The sequence below is a fragment of the Oryzias melastigma genome, linkage group LG10 (genome assembly GCF_002922805.2).
Source record: "Oryzias melastigma strain HK-1 linkage group LG10, ASM292280v2, whole genome shotgun sequence".
In the NCBI taxonomy this organism is placed as follows: domain Eukaryota; kingdom Metazoa; phylum Chordata; class Actinopteri; order Beloniformes; family Adrianichthyidae; genus Oryzias; species Oryzias melastigma.
This window is the reverse complement of record NC_050521.1, coordinates 11,689,073-11,709,157: the sequence shown is the minus strand read 5'-3', so window position 1 is coordinate 11,709,157 and position 20,085 is coordinate 11,689,073. Positions and strand designations below refer to the sequence as shown.

At 40.3% G+C, this 20,085-nt stretch overlaps 1 protein-coding gene across 1 annotated transcript; it reads right to left on the bottom strand.

Moving 5' to 3' along the window:
• Positions 1 to 215: 215 nt before the first annotated feature.
• Positions 216 to 11,082, bottom strand: scyl1 (SCY1-like, kinase-like 1). The gene is made up of 18 exons (XM_024283916.2): positions 10,859 to 11,082; positions 10,156 to 10,296; positions 7,931 to 8,053; positions 7,631 to 7,857; positions 7,427 to 7,517; positions 6,993 to 7,148; positions 6,698 to 6,856; positions 6,510 to 6,617; positions 6,273 to 6,386; positions 6,030 to 6,185; positions 5,766 to 5,954; positions 5,541 to 5,616; positions 3,735 to 3,932; positions 3,487 to 3,629; positions 3,328 to 3,411; positions 2,930 to 3,235; positions 2,452 to 2,530; positions 216 to 1,362 (listed from the first exon to the last, which is right to left on the bottom strand). The coding sequence occupies exons 1-18, from the start codon at positions 10,964 to 10,966 to the stop codon at positions 1,238 to 1,240; spliced, it is 2,583 nt and encodes an 860-aa protein (XP_024139684.1). The 5' UTR covers positions 10,967 to 11,082; the 3' UTR covers positions 216 to 1,237.
• Between the last annotated feature and the right edge of the window lie 9,003 nt (positions 11,083 to 20,085).

The window sequence follows — 20,085 nt, the reverse complement described above, 5'->3', positions numbered from 1 at the left end:
ATGAAAGTTTGTCTAAACCTTAGCAGCTAAATCAAACAAATCATCTGTTTTTTGTCTGCTCAAGAAATGAAGGTTAAGTTTTTAGTTTTGTAATAACTTATTTCAGAATTTAGAAATAAACAGCTTTGGGATTCAAAAAAAAAGTTTAAAAAATCTGATAAAAATGAATAATTTGTTATGGTTTCTCCAGAAGCTGACTCACTAAATAAAAGAAATGTAGTTATATTAGCTTTATTTCAAAATAGCTCACATGCTACAAGATCCTCTGAAACATTGCACCTGCTCTTGTGACTGAAACAGCAGCTCCTCGGAAGTCCTGACCTGAGAGCGTCCACGAGCATCTCCAGCAGGGACGGCTGGCGACTGGTTCAGCTGCTCCCCCCACACGTGTTTTGTATGAGCAACAGCACACATCTCCGCAACACCCGATTGCAAACATCCCAAAGTCACATTGAAAGTTCTGATAAAAAGTCTGCAGCTCCACCAGGAAGCTTTTGGCGTCCTTTCACCCGTCACAGCCGATGTGTGGAAGAATAAAAGGCACAAAGAAAACAGTTAAAAGGATTTCTTGTAGAGAGGATATTTTTCAGTGAGGTCTGACTGACCTCTGCTGGATGAGACAGATCAACAAACACACACCTGCAACAAGACATGAACCCAGTTTCCCCATAGAACCACAAACATGCACCTCACAGGAGCTACAAAGCAAATCTAGAAGGAACTTTTAGAAATGATTCTGTGAGCCAGCTGGCTCCATGTGCAGTGTTGGGTCAGTTCAGTAAACAGTGTTATTTGTGGAAAGCAAAAGTTACAGTTTGTCTTTTGCAGGGCATGCATGAACTCATTTCATAACAGCTGATCTGGATTTGTTACATCCAACAGTGTGTGCAAACAGAGTCTACGGAAAATGATCAGAATGTCATATTCTTTTATATATATTCATCTTTAAAAAAAAAGTGTGATCTTTTAAGACAGGAGGAAATGTGTATATACAGTTACTGTACAACAACCAGTTTAGTTGATAACAAAAAAAAGGTTAAATAACCGCTCTGCTCTGCTTCAACTGCAGGATTTTCTGTTTATGCCTTCAAGTTCATCCGTCAAGACAGAAACCCCACATCCTTACTGAAGGAGGACATTCACGGGTTTGCTCTGTCCCTCAGCTTGTGGAATGTGGACATTCAGTTTGTAGGATTGCTGCAGTCCCTGCTGTCCGTGTTCCTTTCTTCCGCCAACATCAGTCCAGCTTGCGTGCTCCCAGCTTCAGAGGACCTTTAGCCGCTTTCCGCTCCGCTCGCTTGGCCTCCAGTTCTTTTCTCCTCTCCTCACGTTTCTTTTTGGACAACTCTGCTTTACTAAGACCTGCATGACAGAAAGACAATCACCACAATCAACTAATGAATTTTAAAGCAAAGCTAAAGGAGTTTGGTTTTGTTATTGAAAAGTTGCAAAAGATATCAATAGTTTCTATGAAAACTATTCAGCCTCTTTGGATAAAAAAAGACCAACAGCATTGTAAATCAAGACTATCTAAACTATTATCAAAAAGCTTTTGCCCTTTATAGTAGAAGAGGACCAGATAGACTTCATTAAAGGTAGGAGCTCTAGTCATAACATTAGAAGACTTGAATATCATTAATTGTCAGCACAAGACATTGAGAATCTGGTCAATCTGAGAAGGTTTTTGGCCGTGTTAAGTGTCCTTATCTGCATCACGATCTACAATTATTTGACTTGGGAGAAACATTTATAAGATGGGTTAAGTTATTATAAAAGACCCCCTTAGCCTGTTTGATAACAAACTGATCTAAATCTGACAGTTTTTCATATCACTCGACATGACAGGGTTGGGACTCTCAGTCTGGCATAGTTTACATTGATGATAGAGCCTGAATGCATCAGGTGAGACTGGATTATACAGGGGGTCTCTGCTGGTGCTCTCACTGTATGCTGATGATGTCCTATTGTATATAAAAGAACATACATCTTCCTCTAATCCACATCAATGTCAAATGGGGCAGCACAACAACTCCAAGTTAGCTAAAATATACAAAAACACTCCACAAAAAGATGAATGCCGAGCAGGTACAGAATAGAAGCAAGGATCCTCATTTACCAAAGAGACTGTGGGCATTAAAAGAAGAAGTTTTCAACTAAAAAATACAAATAATAATAATAATAATGAAGGTATGATTAGTTATGAAACATTTTGCTTTTTTGTGTAATTGTATTCTCTTTAATAAACCAGACTTTCCAGAAAAAAGTATAAGTCATAAAAAATGTATAATAAAACAAATTTAAATACTACATTTACACCGGGCTCGGTGTGTTTAAAACATTAATCTTAAAACAGTATTATTCCTTTTTCAACAGAAATTGCACAAAATAACATTTACGTTGTTAGTTTTTTGGACAGGTGATTAAATTGTTTTTATTAGGTTATAGACTTACTCTGACTCCCTTCCACCGACTCCCAGCTCTCATCGGCTCCCCAGTCTCCAGCTGTTTCTGCAGTCCAACCATCTCCACCCTGTCAAGAGGAGAACGGTGAAGAGAGAAATAAATACAAGACCTGCTCATCAACATTAGCTTGGCTACATCAAACATTGTGCTGATTTGATGCTTTCCCTACCGTCTAAGCAACTATATTCTTCAACTTTTGTATCACAGGGACCATATATAGTCTAAAAACTCTATTTGGTGATTATTTAACACTTTAACCCTTTGTTTTCCAATGCTACATTCACACCGAACACAATCCACGTGTCAAATTTGCATCACCCGCCTCCTTTTTGTCTGTCCGAAATGTGCCATGACACCTAAAATCTGCTGCCACTAAACCGCCTTATCACTCGAATCGCATTCAGTGTGAAGGTAGCTAAAGACTCAAAAAAAGGAATTCTCTGAACTGGAGTCCGTGTGCTCTCACCGTGCCGACAGCGTTGTTTCTCTGGGACACGCTTGCAAACAAATCATTCTGGGAGGAGCCTTTCACCGTGCTGCTTGTGTCCCAGTTGTACTCGCTGGCTAACCGCACTCCCTCAGGCAGAGGCGAAGGTTTTTTAGTGGTGTCCGCCTCCTCCTCCCCCCAGTCGTTGCCCCAGCCTTCCTCGCCTGCAGAGCTCTGTCCCTGGCCTTCTTTCTCATTGGACCAGCTGTCGTCTGCATCCCAACCGGAGCTGCTCCAATCAGAGCTCTGCTTCTTCACGGCCATGGAGGTGGATGAATGACCCACCTGCATGAAAAAAAATGACCACACACCACATTTGGTATAGTTGATTGTCATGAGTACAAAAGGTGGGACGTACTGATAAAGAGCAAACGTACTCCTCTGTCACTGGCCTTCTTTTTGGATGATGACATTCCCGACCAGTCGGTGTTCCAGTCATCCGTGGGGGTTTTCCCCGGCTCCTTCAAATAGAAAAAGCTTTTAAGAAGCTGTTATAGAAGATCATCATTTAACTAAACATCTGAACATCAGTGCACCTCCAAACTTCCCCAGTCCTCTTCATCTTCCCATCGGTCTCCAACTGGCTCATTGTTATCGTCAGTGACCTCAACGGTGCGTCTGGTGTGAGTGGAGGCAGCTGGAGGAGCCACAGAGGCTCCTGGACTTTTATCTTCTGAGCCTGACAACAACAAGGAGAAGTTTTGAGATGCTTTTGGCTTGTTTTCATTTGAATTTAAAGCGAGCAACCACAAACACAGCCGAGTGATGTGGATATCACCCTCACCGGCTGCTGAGGCTCCGATGGCGCCGCTCAACGAAGCGGTGTTGTTAGCCGGCTCGCTGCCCTCAGGTGTGGCACCCCCTTCCGTCACCGGGGTATTTCGAATCAACTTGGAAGTCAGCGACGACACCCCGGTCACTGCCCAGCCAGCCCAGCTAGAGGACGCCCCCGCAGGCTGAGCGCTGGACTCGACGTCCTTCTCTGTAGGTCAGACAGACCCGAGTGTTAAAAATCTTTAGAAAAATATACAACATTCTTTTGTTATGTAAACCAGACAATCATTAAACCACCTAAAGAAAACCTATAAGGGTTTTCTCATCTGTGCCAGGAGCCAGAAAAGTGTTGATTCTGGGTATTTTACAGAGAGGCACATCATTTCAATTCCTTTACTTTTTTAATACACATTTCAAGGTTTTGACCAAGTGAACCACAGACTCTAAAGGTGAGACGTTTAACTGAGACTGCATTTTAGAAGTAGAAAAATTTCATTACCTACGATAATACTAGTGTGAATGCTTTTACCTGACAGTAGTCGCTGAAAATGCTGACTCAATTTGCTTTAATTACTGAAGGGATTTGCTGAAAATCCGAAAGCTATTTGCAAAATGTTACATTTGCTAAAAGACTGGAAACTTTGTTGAACTATAAAGCGCTGAAGTCGACCAAAGTTTCTGAAATTTTTTTTAGTAAAACTGCTTTAAAATCCTTAATACATGCCAAATTTGCAAAAATATTTAGTGTGTTGCTAAAATAGCCAAAAACGGTAGCATGTTGCATAAATATTAGGCAAACTCAAATTATTTTTGAAAATTACTATAAAAGATGAAAACATAGCCTGGAAGTCCAAGGCCCAATCTGAATTCTTCCCTTCTCCTTTCCCCTTCATTTAACCTTCCAAACAGAGAGTTATTAAAAAAATAGTGTCTCATATTTCGGACGTCACTTTCGTTCATTGACGTCAAATTTAATCACCAGTCCCCTAGCGTTAGCATAGAGCTTCCAGCGCTTGAACATACATAACAACATCGGTTTTATAACTTTAAAAAGGTTGTGCTAAAACAGAAAGTCATTACATACATATAACTGTAAACGTCTGTGGTTCGGAGCAAATGCACGTGAACCCTCGCGATTGAGGACTTTACATCCCTCCGCTTGGAGGTTGAAATTCAAAAAATAAATTTCACAGACACGATTTGCACTTGAGCTGCCCCTTCAAATGAAAGGGAAGGGAATAATTCAGATTGGGCCCAAATCTGTGAATACCTTCCTAGTTCCAACCAAGTTTTCAAATAATTACCATATCCTTGACCTTTTAGCAAAGAAAAATATGAGGTACTGTGACATTTTCAAATCATTTATATGAATGATATCAATGTTTTGAGATAATCTAATCACTAGCCCAGATAAGCTGCAGGGTGTGAAATATTACAGTGGATTTAATGGATAAATGAAAAAACTGTGAACATTCCAGACAAAAATGATTATAAGTTTGTCCTTAAACTTTAACAAAAATACAAAAAAAAAATCCTTTGAATATTAAAAAATGACAAAAAATAATTGTAAAAAATACTAAACTTTAAATTTCAAAAATTACAAACATTTAAATTCTTTAAGAAAATTAAAAAATTACAAGAAATACTTTCATAGAAGTGTTTATCTGGTGAAATTAAATTCAATTAAATTAGCTTTCTGGTAACTCTTTCAACTGGTTTGATCAATGAAAAAATAAATAATGCAGCCTTAAAAAATAATTATTTTGGAGTGAAATGTTTATTGACAGACAGCAGCTTATTGAAGTTTGATACGTACCAATTTCAGACAGTTTGGTGGGATCTTCTGACACCATCTCTAGTTTGGAAAGAAAACTCTTGATGGCTTTAAATGTCTAGGGAGGACAAGAGTTCAGACTTTGATAAAAGACAAGAACACTTCTTCAAGTGATGATAAAATGTCTCCAATCTTTTCTAAATCCTGTGGATTATCAGTTGAAGATGTTCTCGTCTCGCCTTAGAGGTGCTCGAGGTTTTCCTGTACCTGATCTCTGACGTTCTTGTCAGGGTCAACAGTGACGGTGCAGAGGGTGGGCAGGATTCGCCCAGCGATCTCCGTTATGCTGTAGTAGTTGTGCGTAGCAGCAAAGCCCAGGACGCCAGCAGCACGGGAAGCAGGAAACGGGTCTTTAGTCGCTCGAGAAAAGGCAGAAATCAGAATTCGCTGTCGAGTCTGTGACAAAATCAAAGGGAAAATTCTTCAGTAAGAGTTGGTTTTCTTTAGGACATTAAATATAGCGAAAATTACCCCGGCGTTGAGGTAGGAGGCGATTTTCCCCAGACAGACAGTTGTGTTGCAGCGTATGGGGCCTTGCTCGTCTCTGGCCTGCAGCCGCGCAAAGTGACGCATCAGCTCTTGGTTTAGGTTTGTCTCGTTGAGTTTGGGAGCCAACAGCAGCATGGACTGCAGAAACAACAGGAAGCAATAGCAGTTACATGGAGGCCAAAATGCTTAAACTCGTCTAATTTGTGACGAACGCTGTTGACCGACCTTTACAGTCTGCTCCCTGATGGCAGGATTGGTGTCTGTGAAGCCGTGAACAACGTGAGGGAATATCTGGGAGTTAACTGCAGCCTCGTTGAGATACTGAATGAACTGCTCCATCTGGATAAACGATGAGGGGAAATTAATGTTTGTCAAAGTGTATTTAAAAAAAAATGATGGTGCTTAGGAATAGGAATGGTAAAGGTTGATACAATAAGTTTGCATGTTCTGCATGTAGGCAACCTGCTGCAGAAGTCGTATCCTCATGGCTCGGTCGGTGGAGGAAAACATTTTCACGATGACAGGAATGATCTTCTGCTGATACTCGTCTGCTGACAGGAACTTCCCCACCTGACAGACAGAGACAGGAATGTGATTTTTTTAATCAATTTTATTTTAGAAATGATGTGTTGGTGCTATTATAGACGAACCTTGAAGAGCGGCGTGAGAATGACTGCGCCTGCGTTGCCAAACTCAAAGGCGGTGAGCAGCTGAGGAAGAACTTTGTGTTTGCAGAAATCTTCAGGGAAGGAGTCCAGATTGTCACTCAGATCCTGGAAGAACTGCTGCTTCTCGGATGGCTCTTTGATCTACAAAAGAACAATTTACACTTTTAATTTTTATTCTCACTGTATCATCAGTTGTACAATTTAGTTTCAAACACAAAAAACATGCTTATCCTATTGTGCCACATGTTTCTACATAATAAATCATCAGATTTCAAACCTGGATCTCTTCCAGAAAAAGGTTGCTCTCCACAAAGCTGTTACTCAGAAACCCACCGGGCGCCCTACAGTTCTGAAGAAAGCGGGCTGGATTTGGCCGGGCGCGGGGATTGGCTCCAACCAACTCACAGTAGTGAGGAACCAGTGACTTAGGAATCTGAGGGGACACAACCACACATTATATCACATTCTTTCACAGTTGTTAACAAAAACATTCACTACATGAATTATGTTTATATTGAGATTTAAAATAACACATGAACAATCTTATTTAAACCCTGATTTGAAAAATAAGCAGTTTATTCCATCCATCTTCTTCTGCTCATCCATGACCGGGTCGTAGGGGCAGCAGTCTAAGCAAATATACCCAGACGTTCCTCTCCCCAGTTTATTCCTGCCTTTAAATTCAACTAAAGAACAGTTAAAAGGTTGTACCTTTCCCAGTGAACGTAGGGAGGAAGTGCGAGGTAGAGGCCCGTTAAACACTTCCCAAATCAGACAACCAAGTCGCCACACCTCCCCTGCCCTGACACAAAACAACAGAAGCACTTCAGTACATAGATTTTCACAGAAACTTTTTTTTTTTTTTTCAAGTTTTCACAGAAACTTTTTAACTACGTTTTTAGTGGCCCCTCATACCACTTCTCTCTGCTGTTGTTGGACATCTCTGGCGGGTCATACTTCTCCATGTCTGGATAAACAGATTTTGGTTCAGGTAGAGAGACCCCGCTGGGGTCACCCTGCTCAGGGGCCACATGATCAAGAGCGCCAAGCTTCCACTCCCCAGCCCGGTCCACAAAAATGGCCCATATGCCCATGTTATTATGGAGCAGGTGGCAGTCATTCACCAAAAAACTCAGTGCTTTCTGTGAAAGGAAAAAAAAGAAGGTGAGACATCGCTGCAAAGCAACAACAGATGTTGTGTAGTCTTTTTCTTACCACTATCTGGTGCAGACCCCAGGACACTTCCAGCTCCCCCACACCACCTTTTTCTGTCTGCGCCTTCAGGTGGACGGCTAGAGGCGTCACCTGCTCAGTTACCAGGTACAGGCTCTTATCCGTCTGTAAGAATCACCATAAAAAGACGTATATTTATTTCACACAAACATGATCCACTTTCCCATGTATGACAGAACTGAGTAATTGGGAAACACATCTACCAGTCATTCGCAATATTAGAGCAAGGGTTTTTCATCAGTAAGCTTAGAAAGAATTGGTAATAGTAAGGCAAAAACCAACAGACATTTGATACTAAAAATACTTAAATATTTCTTTTTAGACTCTTTAATGTAAGCTTATTTTAGAATACTTATATTTTTCTACATTTATTGTGTGTGAGGCTATGAGAGTTTGGATTGTTGGGGGGAAGAAGTCTCCCTGTGTGCGTCTCAGCTGGGAGCTCCAGCCATGTATGGCCCCGCCTGCTACATATGGCGCACATGATGCCGTTCAATCAGACCGATGAGGACGGATAAATAACCGATTAAAAGAACTGTTGTGTTTCTGCAAAGGCAACAGCTTTTGCTACACCCATTCTGGCCTACAGTTACTTGTGTGGATGTTTACGGTGACATTTTTGGCTGTGTTTTACATTTGACAGCCCTTTTTGCTTTGCTCCAAAGGACTCGTTAAAAAGCTGGATTTGAATTTCCACTCTGACCATCTTTTGATTTAAAAGTGGTCTTTCAATTATGACGATGGGGTTTTTAGCCAAAACCAAAAACCGTGTCGTTTTCTAGAATATAATTTCTGCAGAGCAGCATAAATTCATTAAAAAGTTGTGGGCAATTTGCGCGGAGAGGGAACCCTCTTCTCCTACCTGTTGCTGAGAGCTCTCCGTTTACACTCTCTCCTGCTAGCTTACAAACCCCAACCTAATTTTATAGGTGCAGCAAAACTGGTTATCAATGTTGGAGCAATCCAGCCGTACAGTTCTGAGCCCGATTCAAGCTCAAATGGGGAAAATAAAGACGTAAATGGATCTATTTGTCTACAAACAGATGCATCAAAATGGAGCTGAGAAGGTAGCTTGTGGTCCGCCCAGCATATTTTCTACACAACAAATACAATCTTTTCAAACCATTTTTTTCTGCTCCTGATTAAAAATGATTTGAGTAAAGGAAAACTAAGAAATGTTATTTTAAGGTTTATTTTCTTTTCTTTATATATGTCCTCCATCATCAGAAAAGTGCCACAGAACATGTTAAAGACACTAAAACATAATTTTCAGCAAAGTGGATCTTTAATCACAGCCCCTCTGGTCTGGGACATTTATTTCTTTATGCTACCTACACCTTCTTTTCCCTTCATCTGGGCAGGAACTCACATCTCTCAAAATGTGATTTAAAAAAAATAATAATTTTAAGAAAAAATATGCTCTGTGCCAAACAGGATCATGTTGTGCAGCATAAGATAATATGCGCTTTTAACTCATAAAAGATTGAACTTTTTTTCTTTCCATATCAGATCTGTTCATTCTGGAGGTAGCGTTGAGCAAACAGGACATTTTCAGGTCAACAGGGATGTAAAAACCTACATAGTTTATGTTCACCTCAGCCATCAATTTATACATTTAACAAATCTAAATTAAATAAATGCTAATTAAGTAATCCTTATTTTTAAAAAATGCTATTTTATTTAATTTTGTACATTTACCAATGTTTGTCCTCAGCAGTCTTATACTGCTGGGTTTTGTTATTTTAGTTTGGGTTTGGACCTTGGTAGTCTTAGTTTGCAGGCTTTGTTTATTTGTTTTCTTTAGGTAGTTTTGGTTAGGCAGCCCTAATAAGCAGACTTCGATGGTCGACATGGCTGGGTCAGCAGTCTCCCTGACTTATTTTATGTTTGGCCAAGGAACCACCATGGAGAGACATGGCGAGACATGCGGCCCTGGGGCTGCAGGTTGCAGACCGCTGCTTTATGTTGTGTTTCAATAGGCATGAAACAAGGATATTATGGTGTAATAAGTAATAACTAACAGTTAACATAAGAAACTTTGGTTGCAAGGGATTTATAGTCTCTACGGGGGTACTACACGAATAATTAAACCCATTTACACTCACCTCCATCTAATCAAGTGCATGCAGAAAAAATAAGTACACAGATGAACACAGGCAAATAAGACCTTAACAAAAGCAACTAGAAAATGACATTGAAGGAAATACCTCCAGGCCGTCCACATAGGCCAGAATGTTGGGATGCCGCAGGGTCTTCATTCTTTTGAAGGCCGCCTTGGCGAGCTGGGTCTGCTGCTCGGTTCCTTGGGACACCTCGTACACGAACACGGACACGGGCTCTCCGGAGGTCTGCCACGACGGGTTCAGACGGTCAAGTTCAGCAGATACTTATCCACCCATATCCCTGTAAGACCTAATATGTACGTGGTACTCTTGTTGCGTATATTCATTTGTCAAACATGACTGCATAAGACGAGATGTTAGGAGGAAGTTGACGCTCGAGCGCCTGATGATCCTGTTTCTTAAAAGGATAAACACCGCGCAACAACAGTTTTAACACGGATAATGACTAAACGCTGCATGTTGTATCAACTAAAAACCAGTCCGTTTTAACGTGAGGTGTCAAATTGTGTTTTTATACAGATTAAATTGTGTTTTCATTCCGATAAAACAGGGTGACGTGGCGAGAAATGCGCGAATGTCTGTGTAAACAATGAGTTCCACTAATAAAGTAAATACAGAAAAATAACTAACAACAAAGATATGGGTGGCACAGGCTTATATGACAAAAATAAAAATTGCAGCTCGCTATATTTCTTCCTTGTTCTTCATTCTTTTCTAGTAAGAGGCCATCACTAGAAGTGGGGCTAACGCTAGTTCGTTCTCGAAAAATTAGCCAAACCCCTTTCACCTTCCGTTTCCCTCGATGTAGATTCCAAATCCCGGACCTTTCTGGGCTGTCTGGGAGAATTTCATATCCGAAGTCTTTGACTGGATCCCTGGCGAAAAAGGACCACATTTCGCCTTACCACCACACAACAGCCGAGGGTAGCTGTGGCTAGGTTTAACGATAGTGCAGATGGGAAATGATTCCGGAGAAAACTTGTTGCTATGCATTGGTTCCGCATAGGAACTGACGTCGGTCGTGTCTATGAACCATTGACTGTATGTTAACCTATAAATATTAATATTAACTATTAGTTGTTAATATATATTTATGGTATGGACCCACTAATGGTGTAATAATTCACCTTAACAATGATTTGTGTAACAATTTGTGTTTGCTGATACAATTCAAGGTCGATATTAGTTCATTTTTTAACAATTCTCACCAAAAATAGATCCAGGACATCTTTAGCCAAAAATCTAACCAGTGTGACTCAGAGATAAATACTTGTGTACTGAAAAGTGCAGGTGACATTTGACAGATTCCCTGCAAAATAAATGTAAATTAATAATATAATGTATAATAAACCTACTCTGCCTCAATCCAAATTGTATTTTCCAATCTTGATATACTTATTGTATCGTAGAAATTTTGGAGGGTAAAAAATAAAGGGAACACTTAAACAACTCAGTATTACTCCAAGTCAATCACACTTCCATTTAATCAAACTTTGTCCTGTTAGGAAGGAAGCAGCCATAACGGTCAATCTCACATGTTTTTGAGCAAGTGGAATGGACAACAGGTGGAAATAATAGGCGATCAGCAAAAAACTCCAACACAGAAGTGGTGACCACATTTAACTTCTCTGTCCTTAAGTTTTCTGGCTGATGTTTTGGTGACTTTTGGATTCTGACAGTGTTGTCACTCCAGCGGCACCATGAGACTGTGCCTACAACCCACACAAGTGGCTCGGGTAGTGAAATTTTCCCAGAACGGCACATCAGTGCTAGCTGTGGCGAGGTTTGTCCTGTCGGCATGGTATCCAGAGCATGGAAGTGCTACCAGGAGGAAGGCCAGTATATTAGATGTGGAGGAGGCTGTAGGAGGACAACAATCCTCCATCAGGACCACTACCTCTTCCATTATCCAAGGAGGAGCACTGCCAGACCCCTGCAAAATGACCTCCAGCAGGCCACAAATGTGCTTGGTTCAAACTGTTAAAAACAGACTTGATGAGGGAGGTACCAGGGCCCCACATCCACAGGGAGTTGTGCTTATAGCCCAAGATGACATCAGGCATTTGCTGGAGAACACCAAGATTGACCAATTTGCCACTGGTGCCTTGTGCTCCTCCCACCAGCAACCTCATCCAACATGACTGGTTTGGCAGTGGTTAATTGATGTTTTGTCTACCTACCTGCAATAGTTTTGTTTAACTTGCATTGTTAAAAATATGTGTGAGATGGTTCTTTTATTACATCAGCAGTACAACTATGATGATCATTTTCACTGCTGCTTGGATGCACATCATCTTGCCACTCTGGTTCAAACCTGCTGTTGCCGGAATAGTCAAGGGAGGATGAAACACATTAGCTTTCGTAAGCCATTTCAGTGACTTGGTATTTCTCCAATTTATGATAGTCAACTCATAATACAAGATAGTGTTTTTTGTTTATTATGAGTAGAACTCAAATTTAACCCTCACAAATAAACATTGTTCTGCAGTCATCTGAAAACAAGAGAAACTCTGGGGAAGAAACTTTCTGGAAAGAACTCTAGCCCTCAGATTTCCATCAAATGATTCAGCCGATCTTATCCAGTTTCTACGAAGCTAAAGTCCTTGACACAGCTATTTTGATTTTCAGCATTTACCCCAAAATATAATGCCCATGTGGATTTTGCTCCTTAAATTTTCAACCAGGGCAGCAGACTTAGAAACATGTCAACATGAGCTTTTCATAGAATCTTAATCTGATCAAAAACAGAAACACCAACAAACAGTTTTGTTGTTCAAATAGTTATAAGGCTTTATTATCAACACATATTTCATGTACAACATTTGGGTTTAAAAAATTAGAATACCTACAATAGTACTTTAAAAGACCTTCCAGCTCCACATAGCATAAATAAAAAGCAAGACACTGCAGGGAATTGAACCCCGTCCTGATTAAACAGGAGTGCCACCACCAGAGTCTTTTGCTTTTTCTAATAGCTATGTTATGGGCAAAAGCAAAACCTGAAGGAACAATGGTTTGTTCCTCCAGGAAAAGAAAACCCTTTTTTTTCTCCCAAACACATTTAGCTGCTATAAAGTTCTCTTATTTGAATAGTTGGTCGTTATTTCCAAGTTCCAAACATCTCCAGAGTAAATGTTAATGATTCCATATAATGCCTCGACATCAATAAACAGAGCCACAATACCAGCATCTCTGATGACCATTTTCAATCTCAGGACTTCCAACGTCAACAGTGAAAGCTCCCCTGCAAAGTTTAAGCTGCAATAAAAAAGAGAAGACACTTAAAGCCCCCCCCACCCCACCCCACATTGAACCCTCCCTATACAAGAACGAGTTGTCAATATATTATACAGCTGATGCATTTACCACAACTGTTTTTCCTCAATGATGGCCAATCGCTTGCATATTACAGAATGATGCCTAGAAGCTGGTGTACGAAAGTCACGACAACGCAGATGCATGTTGCTTGGCTCAGTAGCAAGTTAAAGGTGAATGAGTTATCTGAAAGGGAAAGAAGAAAATAGTGTTGCCCCCCCAGAAAATCCCCCAGCTACACTGTTTGACAAAGACTTAATGAACATTAAGCATGAAGCATGAATTAGGCAGAACTGAATTGCATGCTATAAATAAAATCCGTCATGGAAGAAATCATGTTAAATGAAACCAATTACTTAACTTTGGCACCCATGAGTGAAGTGATGCAGTATTAGAAACAAACTTGCTGCTCTTGATCTTAAAATGACAGGATTCTCAGTTTTCCATCAGATCCCAGATGAAATTTCTGGCAATTTGACCTGAGAAACCAAGGGGATAGAAAAGACAAAAACAGCGGGGCTTCTGCGGACGACACCAGGGGTTCAGATTCAAGCTCAAGCGCACAGTGGTTTGGCACTTCATTCAGGAGTGAACACAAACGCCGACAGGTTCCAGATGCAGCTTTGCATTCAGATGCGGGCAAGATCGAAGTGGACAGATGACAAAAATCTGAAACAAAGAGGGATCTACACAACACACCCACCACACAATATGCAAGATTTCTACTAAACAGTGATCTTAAGATGCAAAGCAATAGGGCTTCATGGCTTGAGAAATTGCTAGTAAAGCATGATTTCAGGGTAAGTGTATAGCAGGGTCTAAGATGTTTTTGAAAAGCCAACATCTTACTACGCAATCCAGGTTAAGAGGGCTGCAGTCGTGCTTGTAGGAGGCTTGTACTGTGGATTCTGTGAAGAAAAGCGTAGGGACACGCCCACACAAGACAAATGCACCATTTAAAAAGCAGTGCAGTTGCACTGCGTTTCCAAATATTAGCTGCACAATGCACAGCTTTCCTCAGCTACTTTAATTTAGAAGCAATGCGCAGTTGCGCATTTTGTTATTGTAGTTTTAGAGGGCTAACCTACCCTTGCACAGTTGCACAAGGACAAGAAGCTGAGGTCTAATTCTTTTTTGGTCAAGTTTCAAAACATTTCTTAAGTTGACCTGAGTCTGTTCAAACTGCATGCTGATCGGGTATGATTCTTGTCCAACGTACACTGCATTCTTCTTTTAGTGTTCTGTAAGATCAAAGAAGTACACAAAAAAAGACCCCAGTTTCCCACCCAACAATATCCAAACTGACTTATCCTTACCTAAATACTTAGCTGGAGATAAATCAAGAAGCTCCGTCAAATCAAGAATTATTACAAGCGCACAACTTTGCCTTTTCAGCGGTTACATTTTAGTAAAGAGTTCTTCAGGAAGGATTAAGACACCATCCACTGACGGTAAGTGACCCACATTGGCTGGCTTCTAGCTGTCCAAACATCAATATTTGATGGAATCGACTTATCTGCCTTCAATTCCACTTTGAAGGACGTCATTCATGCCCAGGTCATTTCCATGTTCTACAAAGATCCAAGACTTATACACCTGAAAAAGCACAAGAAAAGTAACCCCCCCCCATACAACCCCAAGAGAACAAATGCATACCAAAACTGCAGAATCACCACAAACTATGCATTTATTATGCAATATGAAAATCCTTTACAATGTTATCACTTATAGTTTGACAGTACAAAAATTGGAGCTAAGTGCAAAGTGGCCAAAAAGTTTTTGATAAACAATTCATGATCTTACGTGATAGTCGACGCACTAGGAAATGTGTACATACAATGAGCCAGGAGATCTTCCAATGTCTTGTTATTAAAGCGCACAGGACACAGCAAACTGAAAAATGTAAAGGGAAAAAAATCCTCCCCGCAATACCATCGCCAATAAACGAAGCAGTACAACACTGTCACAGCACATGTTACGCCCTTAAATGGGAAAATGTAGGTCTAATACAGTTAAAACTAAAAACTGGTAATATCATTTAAATACCACAGGCCTGAGAACGGGGGGTTTCCTTCTTGAACAGTAGATGGGGACTTGAATGGAGATTTGACTGGTGTGCCATAAATAAAAATCTGCAAGAGTCAGAAGCACACATCCCCCTCCCACATAGCAACTTTAACAAGACAAATCGCTTCTAATAATGAGACTTGTTACCACACTCCTTGGGCAAAGGGTGTTGCCCCTACGCCTGGAAACTAGTTCTCAGGTTGCTATGCTGCTTGGTAAAGTGTCCACTTGAATCTTGTTGGATGGTCCTGGATGTTTCCTATTCACACGATTTGGCAGCGGCCTATACGGAGCTGTGAAGTCTGGGAAGACACTGATTAAAGCCCCACAGCCCACCCCTTCCATAAACCCCCAATGTGTTTTAAACCCAGAGAAATGCTGAACACAAAATACCTTCCTACACCTCGTTAAATCACTGTAGATGAACATGATCTCCAATCCGATAACTTTTCTTTACGCAAGATGGGGTCAACCGAATGGTTAGCACGGGGGACTTTCCATGATGAGCTTTAAGGGGAGGGGTCAAGCCTGTGAAAAGAAAACTCCAGACACATTTTAAATCCCCCCCTACCCCCCTCCCATTAAGAGAAAATCTATTTCATTTTTTTTTTTTTAAATTGACATTACTGCACACCACAAAGGCAACGAGCCAATGTACTGGATAGTTACACCCACGTGTACATTTCATGCATTCACTCACTGCTTTGGTTAAGATGTTGACGTAGCTGATCTGTATCATTGAGGCCCAGCAGAAGTACCGAAGGGGTGCAGAATATACGCCAACCAGGTGCACAGAGGACCATCCACTCAAACTCCAATGCTGCATCAACGGAAGACTATCGAACAACGAGGGATTGACACTCCTTCCAGATGAGGACAAACTACTTCTGATCGAAGAGGGAAGTCCAATTATGTGGTTTCAGTCGCCAGGACACTACCCACGGCATTCATCACAGCAGACATCACCCAAACCATGTCAGCGCGCAAGAGGGGGCGACCGTGGTACAAAACGTTTTACATGGCTTGCCTGAAAAGAGGAAGAGAAAGCTGTGCAAGAAGGATTGTTCTACAAAAACAATTTTGCAAAGGTTAAACACCAAATGCTCAAGTACAGAAATACCTCAACCCAATATACAAACCAAAGGCCCGCTTTAACCTTGTGATGCTAGACGACTGCCCTCGCCCACCCTCAGCATCGGCTGGCTTGTTATGGAACTGGCTGGCTTGTTATGGAACTTCGTAGACCACTCCTGCCACACTGCCCTGTGCCTCTGGCTCCCTCTGGTGTACACATGCAGACATCTCGTGACGACGCCTTCTGCTCTCCTGAAGACCCTCCTCCTGGACCTCTCTGCTCTCCTGAAGACCCTCCTCCTCCTGGATCTCTCTGCTCTCGCCTCCATGCCCCCTTGTTCTTCTGCCTGGCACCACTCTGGTCCTCTCCCGCTTCCTATCGCCTTCCCCCTGCGCTGGTCCCGATCTTCATCTAACGTCAGTCCATTCTTCAACCACGATCATCTAATCTCAGTCCTTTTTAATCTTGAGTGACTCAGTCCATTCTCCTCAAGAAAAAAAATTCAAAAATTCATAAAAAAAAAAAAAAATCCTTTGTCCGCTCTAATCAATTTTGGCTTGACTTGTTGAGCTAAACCGAACTCTTGTAGAAACTTGGTTTGAAAAAAAATCAAGTGCCTTTCAAGATATCTTTGGTATGAAGAAAAAAAAAAGCTTTCAAGTGTGACATTTTCAACACGTCTTAGATTAAAAAAAATGAAAGCGGCTATTGAACTAGAATTAAGACGATTTAAAAAATCAGGGCAAACAACAACAAAAAAAAACTACCCTTTTCTGTGACACTGTAAGCTCGTTTTTAAAATATAAAGAGTCAGAAGAGCTACGGCTTTTAAATCTCTTCATCAATACTTGTGAAAGGATTCATCTAGTAATTCACATAAATAGCTCCTAAACAATTTAGGATCATTTTCGCAATATTTAAGTGTAAAAGTCAATCTAATTCTAGAAAAAAACATTTTAATTGAAGTCACCATCTGCTCTTATCAAAATCTGCATCGCTACAAAAATAAGAGTTGGGGGGGAAAAAAACTGACCACGCCCTTTCGACTTTCGACCACTGACATTGCAGCATTATTCAAGACGACCAATCACGACTGTGTGGGGAAAAAAAATGCTACGCTAACACTTGCATTGTTAACTAGCGATGTTAGCTGCTGGGTAGCATACGTTTGAATAGCAAGTCAGATACGACATTTTTTTTAATTCAATAAACTATAGACAACCATTTTCTCTGTAGAATAAAAGAAAATATAACCTGACCTTTTTTTTCTTAATTACACAACCACTCCGGCAAGTGACGGCCTAGCCTGTCGTCAGCCTATCCATTGCGTAACATGAACAAAATTGTTTTTTTTTTTTAAATGAGTAAATACTTCGTAAGTACTAGCCAAAAATTACTTACAAGCTGCCGAGCTGCCTAAATGCAACACAAGAACCCGAAACAAACCCGCTGCGTCATATATAAATGCCCTCGAGATGAGGCCTACCACCAGCACAATGGCGAAACAACTCCGAGTACACCGTTCAAACACGAGAAGCTATAGAAAAAAACAAATTCGCTTCAAGCTTAACATTGTACGCATTACAATGTTTTAAAAAGCGCCGTTAAAAATATACAAATAAATTTAAATAAAATCTTAGCTATAAGGTAACACCACTGCTAAAAGTCAGTGTGTTTCGGCGCACTGTTGTTGCGTGACGTACGACATTCGTATTTATACTGTACGAGTAACTCAGTTGTGTGGACGTGGAGGTATTCATCCGACGACAAGTTAGTCCGTTTTTATGGTTTAAAATGCTATAATTGCATTTTTTCGATAAGTTCAAATGCCAAAGTGAACATTTAGGCAATAAACAATAAAGTAGGAAGGCTTGATGATGTCTGAAGACAAACCGACGTTTTTACAATATAAGCAGCAGTTACCGTATAAATGTAACGCTTACTCTCCCTTTAACACAAAATAATATATTGCGTTAGATTCATATAACACACAGTATTTTAAACACCCAAACCAACAATACATATAAGCTTTAATATTTTTTAAAAGTGTAAAATAAAGGAATATGTGTGACGTCACACAAGCCATACCGCGGAGTGATATTTACTTGAGTGTGAGAGGGTCCTGAAATCCTGCTCAAACCAGAACGTAGTTGACCTGTCGGATCTACTTTCCAGGTTTGCTGCAGTGCGTGTATTTTATAAATATAAAAAAAACGCTTTACTCATGTTGTGTGTCTGTTTAGTTTATCTACCAGATTTCTTTCGAGTCTATAGTTGTTGCTGTCAGCATGTTTTTTTGTTTTCTTCCTTTTTTTCCCAATAAAATATTCTTGTAATGATTTAGTCTTTACTTTGATGTTTAATTCTGCACTTCTTTTGAATTAAATACATATCTTGGGCTTAAAGTGTATTATTGTGGGATTTCTTTGGAACTATCCAGAAAAATCCAGTACCTCCTGGTTGGTTTTCTGTGACATGATGGAAAATTACCAGGACTTTGCTGGAGCTACCATTGTTTACCAGTAGAGGGGTGTAGCGACGTACGTGCCATGAGTCACGTCTTACCAGCACTGAAGTCTCTCTGTTTACCTCTCTAAAGCAAGTATTGATCGAAACCAGACAAGTCTGGGCAGCACCCTTCCTTAATACTATTATTGTTTGCGTTTTCTGATCAAAACTGATTTCTTGGTTCTTTGGAAAATATTTTGTGTTTCATTTTCTAAATCAAACTTCTGGGCCATATAAGGTGAACCAAGAAAAAAATTAAACCAACAAATTACATATGTATGAAAACATTTTTAGGTAGTTCCTAAAGAATCAGTACCATAAAATTTGATGAAAAGCCTTTTCTTTGTTATACATGATCAATGTAACAGAAATGCTTCTTGTTTTTCACTGGTCAACATTGATTCTACGTATCACGTTAAGTGATATAGATGATGATGCAAAAGTTCGTATCAAACAAAGTCCACTAGTAGTCTCCTAGATGTTTTTATTAAAGAAATATCCACCATCAACTGTGATCATTAAATGTGTAGCCTATCCAAAAACTTTTTTTCTTTCATTATTTAACAATGAACTTATCTTCTGTTGTTCTAGTTACTGCTGTTTAGGCCAGCACAATTTTACAAAACATTCAGACTAAGTGACCGGAACTTCTGTTTTAGGTGTCCAATTTTTAAAGACCCATTAAAAAAAAATCCTATTTTTGGTGTTTTTAAACATGTTCTTGTGGTATTTTTCTTACAAAATAGGACAGGTTTGTTTGAAGAGAATTAAGATTAAAATTGCATTCCAGAGTATTTCCTCTTCATTCAAATTGTGATTCAGGGGCAGAGGAAATATGACATTTGAAAAAGGTTGTAGCTATGACGCTGCTGAAGTTGATGGGCCACAAGCTCCCTGCTCCCTGCTCCCTGCTCTATACTGCATCCACTTTCAGTCAAATAGATCAATGTCTGTCTTTGTTTTCCTTGTCTGAGAGGGCATCTGACTCAAAACTGTACGGCTAGATAGCCCCAGTGTAATGCACTTCTTTTGAATCAAAGACTCATCTT

Bases quoted from the DNA above. Each gene is read 5' to 3' on its own strand.
- scyl1 (XM_024283916.2), bottom strand. From the start codon at position 10,966: ATGTGGTCCTTTTTCGCCAGGGATCCAGTCAAAGACTTCGGATATGAA. The intron at 6,186-6,272 runs GTCGGTCAACAG...TTGTTTCTGCAG, and splicing joins TCAGGGAGCAGACTGTAAAG to TCCATGCTGCTGTTGGCTCC. The intron at 2,531-2,929 runs GTGAGAGCACAC...TCCTCTTGACAG, and splicing joins GAAACAACGCTGTCGGCACG to GGTGGAGATGGTTGGACTGC.